This window comes from Corvus brachyrhynchos, unplaced genomic scaffold (assembly GCF_000691975.1).
Source record: "Corvus brachyrhynchos isolate BGI_N302 unplaced genomic scaffold, ASM69197v1 scaffold309, whole genome shotgun sequence".
NCBI classification, from domain to species: Eukaryota; Metazoa; Chordata; class Aves; order Passeriformes; family Corvidae; genus Corvus; species Corvus brachyrhynchos.
Window position 1 is genome coordinate 1,231,948 of NW_008240227.1, and position 11,930 is coordinate 1,243,877.

The 11,930-nt window shown below is 38.9% G+C and overlaps 1 protein-coding gene across 2 annotated transcripts in view; it reads left to right on the forward strand.

Annotated features, from left to right (window-relative positions):
* The window catches only part of SCAPER (S-phase cyclin A associated protein in the ER), a 135,062-nt gene that overhangs the window by 76,776 nt on the left and 46,356 nt on the right, over positions 1 to 11,930 (forward strand). For both annotated transcript variants that reach the window (XM_008641953.2, XM_008641954.2), the window contains exon 23: positions 8,181 to 8,296. In XM_008641953.2, the coding sequence (XP_008640175.1) occupies positions 8,181 to 8,296 (116 nt within the window). The remainder of the gene's footprint in view (positions 1 to 8,180; positions 8,297 to 11,930) is intronic.

Below are 11,930 nucleotides of genomic sequence, written 5' to 3' on the forward strand. Positions count from 1 at the left end.
GTTCAGCAGAAATCAGCTGCTTTCTAGTGGCTGACAGCTCTCAGCAGTGACCGGTCAGATCCAGTGTTCAGAGAGACCCAATTTTCCTACTCACCGGGCAATTCTTTGTCCAATAAATATTGAGAGGGGACAGGACAAGATCAAGTAATTGTGCTTTTTATTTACCTGTTTGGGAATTTTTATTTGTGGGATTAATCAGAAAAGGTCAAATTGGCCTCAGCTAATGGAGCCATCTGTGGAGATCCAGGAGCAGTTGTTCCTCTTACTAAGCCTCTGTTGTTGCTTTCCTCCTTTAATTGATGCACTTACTAGATGCCCTGTTATTTATAAATAGACCAAACCTTTATTTTTAATAAGCGCAAGTGCTGCAATGCTCAGTGCTGTCTCAGAATATCTATGAGGATAATTCTTGCTTTCCCAAGCAGTATTGTCTGTTTCCTGTTATGCTACTTGGCATGGGTGAAAGCAGCTGAACAGAGAGCATGGAATTCACTGGGATATCTTTACCTGTCTTTCCTTTATGGCTTTCACTGACTCTTGAGGCTTCACAATTAGAATTGTGAGGGTTCTGTCCTTGTCAACAGAAGTGCAATAGCGTGCCTCACTGTGACTTTACTGGTGAACTGAAAAGCCACTGTGGAACTCGGAAGGAGATTGTGTAAATAAGGCTCGTCCTGTTCAATTAGATCACACAGTGAGTCAGTAAGGAGTCCTATTGAATTTGGTTTAACCTTACAATGTGGGCAGGTGTTTGCAAGCAGAAAAATGAATTACGTATATGATGGCATAGACAGAAATTAGGTTTATGTGCACAGGGTTTAGTGTTTTCAGGACAAGCCTAAGAATCAATTTCTTAGTATTGGTATTGTCCCTAGGCCTGAACCAATTTTAGGTTGCTTGTCAATAGTAGACTTCCAGAGGGGATAGTTGAAAATGCCTCTTCTTTTATTTTTGATGGAGTTAAAAAATAAGGTGAGCCTCATGTTTATATTGCATTTGAATGCTGTATCAACTGCTTGCTTTTTCACCCTTTTTGTTCTTAGGTATTTGTCCTCCTCTGTGCTAAATACAGGCAGTGGAGTTGCAGTTGGCATACCTTAGCTGTGGAGTGAAAAGCCAGTGTTACCCAGATGGCTCAGGTGCCAGAGGCACCTTTCCATGGGAGTGTGCAAGTACTGAGCTCATGCACTGGGTGAAACACCTTTCCCAGGCCCCTTTCCTGCCAGCAGGTGCCAGGGAACCATCCTCTCCTACCTGTGGAAACACACAAACAGAGGAGCTGCCTTATCTTTAAGGCTTCAAAATCACCTTTCAGCCGTCAGAATTCTCACTTTGCTGTGCCAGGACAAGGTGGGATGGAGCATTTCTCAAGGCCTCCTTTCTGGGGCTTTACCCCATAAGCAGTGCAGGAGGGGAATGGATGTAAATACATGATAGATATTCCTTAATGTGAACTATTACCTGCCTCCAATTCAAATGACACTGAGCCAGTTCAGGCACATGTTTTAATCCTAAACTAGTTTTCCATTGATATTCAATGGTTGAAATTTTATTGTGGGTGAATTCACTCATGTTTGTAAACCAGTTTGAGATTTTCAGATAGAGTGGGGGATTACTAAAACACTAATTTCATTAAAGAGAAGTGTTGCAGGGAGTAAAATTGTCTATTTTAATAGAAAATGCTACTTTTTTGTACTCTCCAGTGATTTTCACTGTATAAAGTCTGGATGACACATGGACATATGTGTCCATGGGTTTGTATGTGCATGTAGATATACTTGTGTATTTATTTAAAGGGAGAGGAAAGATTTTTAAAAAAAAGGTGGAGCCAGCCCAGTATTCAGTTGTCTGGTTTGTTTTTCTAAGGGAGCTTTGAACTGCATTTCTTAGCCCCTGGCATTTTAGATAGAATCTTCAAACAGTAGATAAAAGGAAAGAAAAAAATTCTTAAGATGGATTTCAACTATATTTTACTAATTAGTTATTATTTCTTCCATCAGTGAACAGTTTAAAATAGAGTTGCACAAGTGTGTTCTTTCAGAAATAGAAGTCAGCACGTTTCAAAGTATTTGGGTTCCATTCAGAAATAATTTCTTCTGAAATACTTTAGTTCCTGAGGTCTGTTCAAACGGGCTTTCCAGATCAGCTTCTGATTCGGACATTCTGCAGGACCAGCAGAAAACATTCTTTAGGCTGATGAAGGAAAAATCATTGTTCTAAATTTCCTTTTTAGTCTACATGAAAATATTTATTTTGGAGGTTTGTCTTTGAGGGAGGGTCTACAGCAGAGTATTTCACTTAGTTCAAAAATATTTCAAATAGTCAAAATGTGCTAAAGTCACATAGAGCAGAGATAGCCAAGCTGGCATTAATTCATTTGAGCTGTTAAAGCTCAGCATTATTTCTGATTCTGCTCTACTTATTAATTAATAATAATACTTTAACAGGAGAAATGTATGGAAGTGAGTACTTTGGTCCAGGACACTGGATTTCACCCAATAACTCTTGCACCAAATTAATAAATTATGATTTAACTAGGATCATAGTTTTCTAGGAGATAATCAGGTTTGATTTAAAAACTTTAAATTATCGAGAGTCAACTATATATGCTAAGTATATTATGCTCATCATTAATTACTCTTGGCATTAAAAAAACCCCATTTTATTCTTACCTGAATTCATTCAGTTTCAGCTTCCAAATATTAGCTGTTCCTGTGCATTATCAGAAATCTTCTTCCCATTCAGGTCCTTCCACACTGTCATCCCATCATATTTTTACTTTCCTCAGCATAAACTAAGTTACGCTTCTGTCGTGCCTCCTGGTGAGGCAGATTTCTCTGACCTCTTCTTTTCTACAAGTGTTGCAGTTTGCCAGTGCCCTGTGTAGAGAGAGGGGAGCAGCAGTGCAGGACAGAGGTTTTGGTCCCACTTCTGTCCTGGAATATTGAACACACAATCCAAAAGCTGTTGCAGAGTGGTGCTGGCTTTATTTCATTCTGTCTTTCTGTATTGCCCACTGACTTGTATAAATTCAGCAGTGATCTTGCCCCGGTTTGGTTTTATTTCTGAAGCACACAGTTCAAATTATGCGACTGCTTTAATGAGTGTAACAAAAGCCAGCCAAGTACCAGCACAGGCCAGTTGGCCTTTTCATGTGTTTCTTTGTTGGCCACCTTGGGTAGGATGAGGCATACATGTAAATCACTCTTCTTGAGCTGTGTGTATTTTTCTGTACCAAATGTCAGATAATGAGATGAAAACATTATATTGAACTTTCTATTTAGTCTGCTCATTTTCAAATTTGCCAAATATACTTGTGTCCTCGGGTAAGTGGTGCTTTGGAGGGTGCCACAGATGCCAAACCCTGATAAAATCTACCCTATCTTGTTAATGAACACACGAGCAGTTGTTCCCCATCTGCTGCCTCTGTCTGAAAGGTTAGGAAGCCCTTCCTTTTTGATCACAAAGGACATAATTATTGTCTGTAGAGGAGTCAAGTACAAAGACAGTCCATCTAGTCTGACCACTACTACACTGCAGGCCACCAAAGATTAACAGCTGCTTCTCCTTTGATTAGGTTAGGTAATAACAGTTACTTTAGTTAATAATTGGATGGATTCCCAGGCCATGTAATTCAGGTTTAGGCTGTCATTTTTTGCTGGCATGTAGCTGAGCTGTATTACTGGAACAGAGCCTGTAATCCTATTAGTCAGTTGTCATTCGAGCCATAGGAGAGAAGGGAAATTCAGATCCATTAAGGTGTTGTAACAGGTAGGTAAATAAGTTAGCCATGGTTGCCCACTGTGCAGGGAGCTGTCTTACTGGGGTTTTTTTACAGGATTAATTTTAAGTTTCTCAATACGTTTAATTCATTATTAATCCATAAAATGGTTACATGGTTTGTCTAATTTATCACTGTTTCTGTTTACTGTGCCACACATGCATTGGTGTACACACACTTTCCACTAAGTTACTTGATTCATGCAGTGTTCTGCCTAAGTTAGTGGCTGTGTGCTTCAAATGACCAGCTTATAATGGTCCAGAGATTAAATCCCTGCTTACTGTCACATAAGCTGGGTTGGCTTTCCTCCTGTACAAACAAGACCACTGCAGTTCACAACGATGGGCTTGGGAGGGATAAGGAAAACAGACTCTTGTCATGGATTGGTTTTCAGTGCTGTGTCTGCTGCTCCAAGGGACCGCATCTCTGTTTTTGTTTTTCTAATGTTTAAGACACATCTAGGTGGCATCCCCAAGGTTTTTGTGCCTCCTCATCTCTGTTAAAAAATGCATAGATGACAGTAATAATAATTTTTGTCTACTTGTTCATTTGTCCCTGCTCTCCTGTGTCACCAGGTAACTTCAGAGCATAGAAATCCTTTTGTATTTAAAAATCAAATTGTTTAAAAATGTTATTTGAATAGTTGTGAATTTCTGAAACAATGTATAAAAACCTGTTTATATATTTTCTGTTGTTCAAGGAACATGAATCCCATGATATCGATTGCAGAATAACCCTCCCAGTCTAAATGTGCAGCCACTCAAAGAACTGTTCCTACAGTGAAATTATGAAGCAGGTTTCATAAACAGGAGAGCTAATTCATTTGGGATACTAAGTTAGAAGTCTGGAGGCTTCTTTCAAGCAGCAAAAACATGCAATGCTGGTTTATGCTCTTTTCAAATAGGGATTTAGTATTTATTCCCTGTCGGATCTATCATTTTTCATAATCATACGATGCCTGATCTACTCAGAGCTTTGGGTGCCACCAGAGTAAAAGTTGCAGTTACCTGAAAAGGTCTTTCATTCTAACACAGGTTCAAATGGGGATCAATTTAAATAAGAATATTATGTGAGCAAGGGCTCTGAGTAACTGAGATTCCTCAGTCCACTTCTTTTGAATTTCTATTATAATATGTATCAGCTAATGTAAAGCTGATGACAGGATGTTCCAACATGGGAGATTTAATGCTGTATGTTCTTTATAGCAGCTCACCATTACAAGGTCTTGTCATGGGCAGCTGAGGGATAATTTCTTCTTCCAGTGTGTCCTCCAGTCCCACAGTGTTCACCCTGAAAATGTCAGCAGTGCAGTATTCAAGTGACTCTTCTGCTCCTTTGGGGACAGGGCATGTTTTCCTTTCAGCTCCCATGGGCTGCACTGGCCCAAGGCCAAGCCCCAGGAGCTGTGCCCTGATCCTGGGATTCCTGACAGCTGGGCACTTAGGTGGGGACCGAGGTTGTTCACACATGCCAGATACCAGCAGCTACTTTGGCATCAACATTGCCTTCCAAGAAATGGGTTAGAAGCCCTTGAAGTTCTCCATCTTAAAAGAATCACTGGAGATAAATATATTAAATGTTGTGCTAAAAGTCATGTATCCCTACATGGCAGTTTTACAGACCTCTGTGAGCACAGGTAGCAAATGCTGTGCTCATGTGTCTTCCCCATCTTTGCTGTTGGTTGTATCTTCATTTTACATGCTCTCCCATGCATATAGTTAGGGATTTCTTTTCACGGATAAGCATCAAAATGCTAATGAATTTTTATGAGTAATCTGGAAAGAGGAGTAGTAGGACATATAGCTAAATCATATAAAATCAGAAGAAATTCTGGGCTCCCTTCTGCTTGATAAAAAACCGTAGTAGTAACAGAATTTTTAAAAATGCACATGTGTATTTTGAGAAGTATACCTGTATTTTAGTAAAGTATTAGACAAAAGTGAACCAGGCACTCTGAAAAATGTCTGTCTATAAAAGAAGTGATGCTCCAGATTGAAATGGAAGGAGAGCACATCGGAAATTAAACAGCTTCAAAATGTTTATATGATTTTTAAAATAGATACGGGACAACCTCCCCTCAGAATAGGGAGACGTTGCTTCTTTCAGTTTGGCTCTAGTGACTGATTTGGGATAGGGGGAAGTTCCTTTCAGGACACTTCATTACCAGGTATTTATGGAGAAAAGAGGAGTTCTGGGAAAAAAAAATCACAGATAAGAAAAGTTCACATGAAAAAATAGAAAAGAAAAGGTGGAGTTTAGCATTAAAGAGAACAGAGAGTTGAGAAACAAGCCAAGCAGGAAAAGGAAGCAGTGTACGAGTTCAAGAACGGAGTGATTGCTGAGGGGAGAAACAAAATGAATGCAATAAATCGGATGTAACTCAGAGTAATGGGATGAAATAGAGAAAGGGCATATTTGGTCTAAATGACAGGAAAGACTTCTTGCCACAAGAGCTAATAGGTTGTGGCATAATCTCCCTTGAGAAACAGGGAAAGTGAGAAGTGGCAAGAGCTGGGTACATTTGGAACTGGAGGAGCAGTAACAAATAAATCAGCAGCATCACAGAAAGGCCGCCCTCATTGCTGTGCTGCACAGCCACACTCCCAAGCTCCTCGTGTGCCTCCTGCTCTGCACTGCTCAGGGTGTGCCCATTCCCAAGGCAAAGGCACACTGGAACTAACAAAATCTCTCTTTTCACCTGGGAAGTTTTAAGCTGAAGCGAGCAGGGAAAGGTTAGAAAGGCCCTGGGCTCTGTCTGGGGGTGCTGCAGCACTGGGGGAGCAGGGGAGGAGGAGGTTTGAGAACTGTGGCTGTGAGCCAAGGTGCTCAAATAAAGTCAATAATGATGATTTATGGCGGGACTGTTTCTTTGCTGTTTGGGTCTTTTCTTTATGGCTCTACCAGGAGTTGGTAGAAAGTGTTATTGGGAGCCAAGGGAGCTTAAGGAGGCAGGGTTTTGAGATTTTTTTTAGATGGGAGGAAGAGGAAGCAGAGGAAGAATATATGAGTAAAACACAAAAATAACTGCAGTTAAGGCACACTTACTGGCCTCACTGGGCTAAAATTAACTGCTAGAAATTATACTTCTCAGCTAGCCTGTAGGAAATCACTGGTTGATTTTCTTAACTGCTTGGTAAGTTGGCACACAGATTTCCACTCATTTGAGGCTAGTTATTCCTTGGAAGGTAAACCTTTTGGTTGTCTAAAAATCTAAATGTAGTTCGTATTAATTGTGGAAAATGCTTCCTTTTTGAATATCTGACTTCTGTGAGCAGTTTTTCTGTAGCTTGTAAATCAAATACAATATAGCTGTTTGCTCGAATGAAACTTAATGGAGAGAAAGTTGCATGATTTAAATAAAAAGTAAGATATGTACTTCTGTGTGTAATGTCTCATCTCACAGGGAAAAATGTTGTCCCTCTAAATCATATTACAGCTGTTTAATTATTCTTGTAGTTGTTCAAATAAGGATTTTATTGTCAGAGTCACTAGGAGTTTTTTCTGTTACGGAGTCTGTTACAATAGAATACATTCTTTACAGACTAACAATAATCGTGTTTATAGAGGATGTCCCATTTTTTCCCCATGTGTGAAGTGCTTGCAACACTGGGGGGAAAAAAGAAGAAATTCTTTCTTATTAACCACAATATTATTATCATCATCATCATTGACAAAATCAAGATGATCAAATACAAACTGCCAATAAAAACTATACAAAATTAGTAGCTTAGAAGTAGAGAAGAAGAAGATTTTACTTGCTTTACTGTAAACAGAGGAGATTAAACCAATTTTGCAGGAAAGGAAAAGAGTGCAAGTTCTAAAATAGTGGATCTGCTGCAGCAAACCCCAGTCATTTGCAAACTGTGATAATAATGATAGGATGGTATTTAAGTGTAAAATTGTATATGCAAGTTCCAAGTGGACACCTAGGAAAAGGGATCTGCCTGAGCTATTTTATGCATATTTACAAACCAAGCCTGGAGGTTTTCTCCTGTTGGAAAAGTTTGTAAAAATGACAAAGTACCCATCTAGAAATTGTCTATATTTTTAAAATCATACAGTAAAAGCAGTATAGCTACAAAGATAATAGCAACAGATAAAGGTGAACTTTATTAAAATCCCTATAACTGTATGTCATTACAGAAAATATGGTATTCAAGTGTATTGCCTGTGTAGTACTTGATATGTATATATGATAATTGAAAAAAATAACACCTGAGAGTTTCAACTCATCCTTGTGCATGGGCAGTGAAATGGTCTTTTTCAAAGATGTTCAACATGATCAGTAAGTGCCTTAAGGATTTTCTACATTGACAGAATCCACAGCTGTCAGATGTACACTTTATGTAGACAGTTTTTAAATTTCTGTTGGTTTTCTTCTGTGTTTGTGTTTCTTTAGAACACAGCAGATAAAATTGCGTTCCGGGCTGCAGGAGGATTGACTGCCCTTGAAAATGTTCTTCAAACAGTGACTTCTCCCACCAACCTGAATGCAGCTGCACGGGTTCCCTTTAAGTAAGTATGATGGGTCCTTCACCTTCCACTTAGAGTCACTAGAATATTCATTTCATATCTGCTGCTTCACTGCTTCTTCTTCTCCTAGTCCCGTGTTGAACTTCAGAGCAAAAAATCGTGCTGTTCTCTATGCCATGGAAGGTGAAAGACATTTCCACTCACCCTCTGGTTTCTTAACTTGGTGATTTTTATTTTGAGCTATGATATATTTGAGTAGCAGCTAATTGTATAAAAAAAGACAAAACATTTAACAGAGGAGGAGATATGTATCTTTTGAAGTTAGTCTGCAAAGATCTCTAATGGGAAGCAGGGGAATTTTTTAAAGTGTTGTAATTCGCTGGAATCCGTCTGCTTTTAAAATGAAATAGTTGTAAGATACTGCTAGCTGAAAGGGCTCCTACAAACAGGTAAATCAAAATTCTTGTGGATTAGAGAAATTCCTCTTTACAGAACATAAGAATGGAAGGGTTTAAATGTCTAATCCCTGAAAAAGAAGGTGGTGACTAAGCAGAATTCCTGCAAAAACTGGTGACTCAAAAGCAAGTTCTTTTCCCTAATCTCTAAGTGTAGTTTTTATACAGTCAAGAGCACATAGGTGCTTTCAGAGCAGAGCTGGGTATGGTTTTAGTACAAGATGAACCAAACCCAGGATACCCTGGTGTGTACCATTGTCATCATTTGTTTGTAGATACTTTGTAATATTGGTATAATTGTAATTTAGGCACTACAGTGTGAGAGTTTGGATTAAAACTGGCCGATAATATGTTATGGGACATGCGTGTGAAGTGCTGGGAAAGAGCACTAAGGAAAAACCATATTTTTAATATCTTGACATCGCACTTCTAAGAGAATAAATAAAATGCCTGCTTTTGCAATTGTGCCAAATGCACTTGCTGCAAGTCCAGCCAGCTCCACTGGTGAGCAGTTCTGAGTTGGGCCTATGGTGAGCAGCTCAGGGACAGCTTGGGGCTTCTTCATTTGTGCCGTCTCTAATTTTGAGTTATCTCATCAATGTGGAATAAGCTTCACAAGGGACAGGATTGCACTGTGTGCCCACATAAAACCTAGTTTAAATTGAGCTTTAAATTCTTAGAATGTGCACCTTCGATTCTTGTTATTTCCTTTTAAGAATAGTCTTGTGCTTTAGCAGCCTTTGAGAGGTTTGAGAATATTGTGTTTATATTACTGAAAACATCGTGCTTGAAGTTTGTTAGGCAGTTTGAGGATGTATTAGTTCTCGAAGGAGTTTGTGTGCTGATAAATAAAGCCCCATGTCAGCCACATTTGTATAACAGAAATCACATCCAAAGAGTTGATCAGAGTTCTCCTCTCTCTGACACTATCTCACACCCCTTTCAGACCAGTGGTCTCTCAGATTCCTGAGCCTGTTCATGACTGAATTATAGAAAGTTTTTGCATCTTTGAAAAATTCTCTAAACATTGTTTTATTAACACAGGTTTTCCACTAGCTGTATTTCCAAAAGAAATATGGGGGCAGAAGAGAGATTAATATAAACTGTTCTGACAACATTGTATGTTAAAAACATCTTCTGAAGAACTTTGCTCCACTCCTGAAATACAGCATTTCATTCAACTTCACAGCAAACTGCAGTCTCCACTTTGTAGGCATCTGGCAGTTGGGAAGTTATCCATCAGATTGCACGTAATTTGACACAGGATCCTGTACTCTAAAGCAAACTGCTCTTGCAGGGTTGGTCTGCAAGAGTCTGACTGCTTGAGTCTGACTTAGAGAGTCTGGAGTCTGCTGGAAGTGGCCCAGGGAACTTGGTGTTGCTGCATGGGATGCAGAGCCTCCTCTGTTGGTATTTCTGTGGTCTTTTTGATGGAGAGGAATGTTCTGTGCAGAATCTGCACCTCAACTGTCCAATAGTTCCAGAGGGTGGGACCTTCTCTGAGCAGTTTGAACCAGGCACAAGCCATGTTTGTGGGTATTGGTATGGTCTCACTGAAAGGATTTAAGAAATTTTTCACACACAGAGTGATTGAGGGAGGTTCAAAACCAAAGGACAATCATAGAATGTATTTAATTCTTTAAATGAGGAAGAAAGTTCAGATCACATTTCTCATTTAATTTTGAAACGAGTTTGAAGTTACTTTTCTTTCTTTTGTGCAAATATCATTTACATCCTGATTTCTTGAACTTTGAATCTAGTGAACCAGCAGTTTTCTCTGTTTAAAGACAAAGCAAAGCCCTGTGGAGAGAAGTTGAATTACGAAGTTTCATGAATTGCCCTCCAGTCTTCCCCCAGCCAAATATGCTTTTCTGAAGGACGCCACTGTACTTCAGACTGTTTGTGGGTTCTTGGAATGTTTAACCATTTGTACTCATCTTAAATTGGGAATTGTCTGTTGCTTTGTGATGAGGATAAGCTATTTACAAGTAGGTGAGGAGATTACATGGGCTATTATCTACATCTCTCTTTCTCCAAAATCCTGGCAGTATGGTGCAGCTCAGCTTTAATCCCATGTCTACAAGATAAAGCTTTATTATCAGAAGATTTGACAATATGCCTGTTGTTTTGTACCACTGTCCAGCTCAGTAGTTAGGAGCAGCAGGACGGGAAATGCTGTGAGGAAGCAATAACATTTATGAGACAGATGATACATTTGGTGTTGGGGCAATTTTTCTCCCCTTCAAATAAATCACTGGAAAAGGGAAAGAAAAAGCAGTGGGTTATAGCAAGTTTTATTTTTGGTGTTAGCATAAAAATTAATGTCCAGCCGCATTATTTCTTAAAGCAGCATTTTGTAGTTTTCCAGAATTTGTCCACTTCTCCACAAAACAGTCAGCAGAATTTGTAAAGGTTTCAGAGCTCTACAGTGTTTTTCTTACACTTCTACTGAAAAGCAAATGGGAGCTGCACAGCGAAACAATTTAATGCCTTAAGATGAAGACCAGGAGATGAGTCTCATCCCCTGAGTTGCCTTGCAATGTGCAGCTCATTTACCCGCTTTGTGCCGTGACACGCTGGTAACAAACCTGCTAACAAATGAGGCTTGTAGGTTTGTTTAATTAGCATTTGGGAAATGCTTTGACTTCCTTGAGTGACAAGTATTTTAAAAATTGGCAGTAGCTGTGTAAGGAACAAAGTTGGATTTTTGCTACAAGCTAAGATAGGATTGAAGTCAAGTTTTATGTATCTTCTACTTTCATACAGTTTCTTGCATCATTTACTTAAAGCAAATATTATCAGGGCAAAAAAGCTCAAACCATAATTACATACATAAAAAGAAGAAATTAGTGCCTCCATAGTATTTTGTGTAGCATTGATACAAATGACTTTTATCAGTGAGAACTATTTTGAACTAAGAGCTGGTTTTATAGCTTGTTCTCTGTAACTTTTACTTGGGTTTATGAGCATACACTTCTTAAGCTGCAGTGTTGCTGTTAATGCATTTTTATAGGATTGTTCACAAACAAACTTTTTTTTACATAAAATGCAGAACAAGCTTTCTTATTTTCCTCTGACGTAGAGAAACATATAAATTTCTTAACGTATTAGAAACAGATTAATTGAAAACTAGTAATTGGTACAAGGACATAAACACACTCTAAAGAGAATGAACACTGTGCAAGTTCAACATCTGAAACCTGCAGCATCTTTCTCTTGCT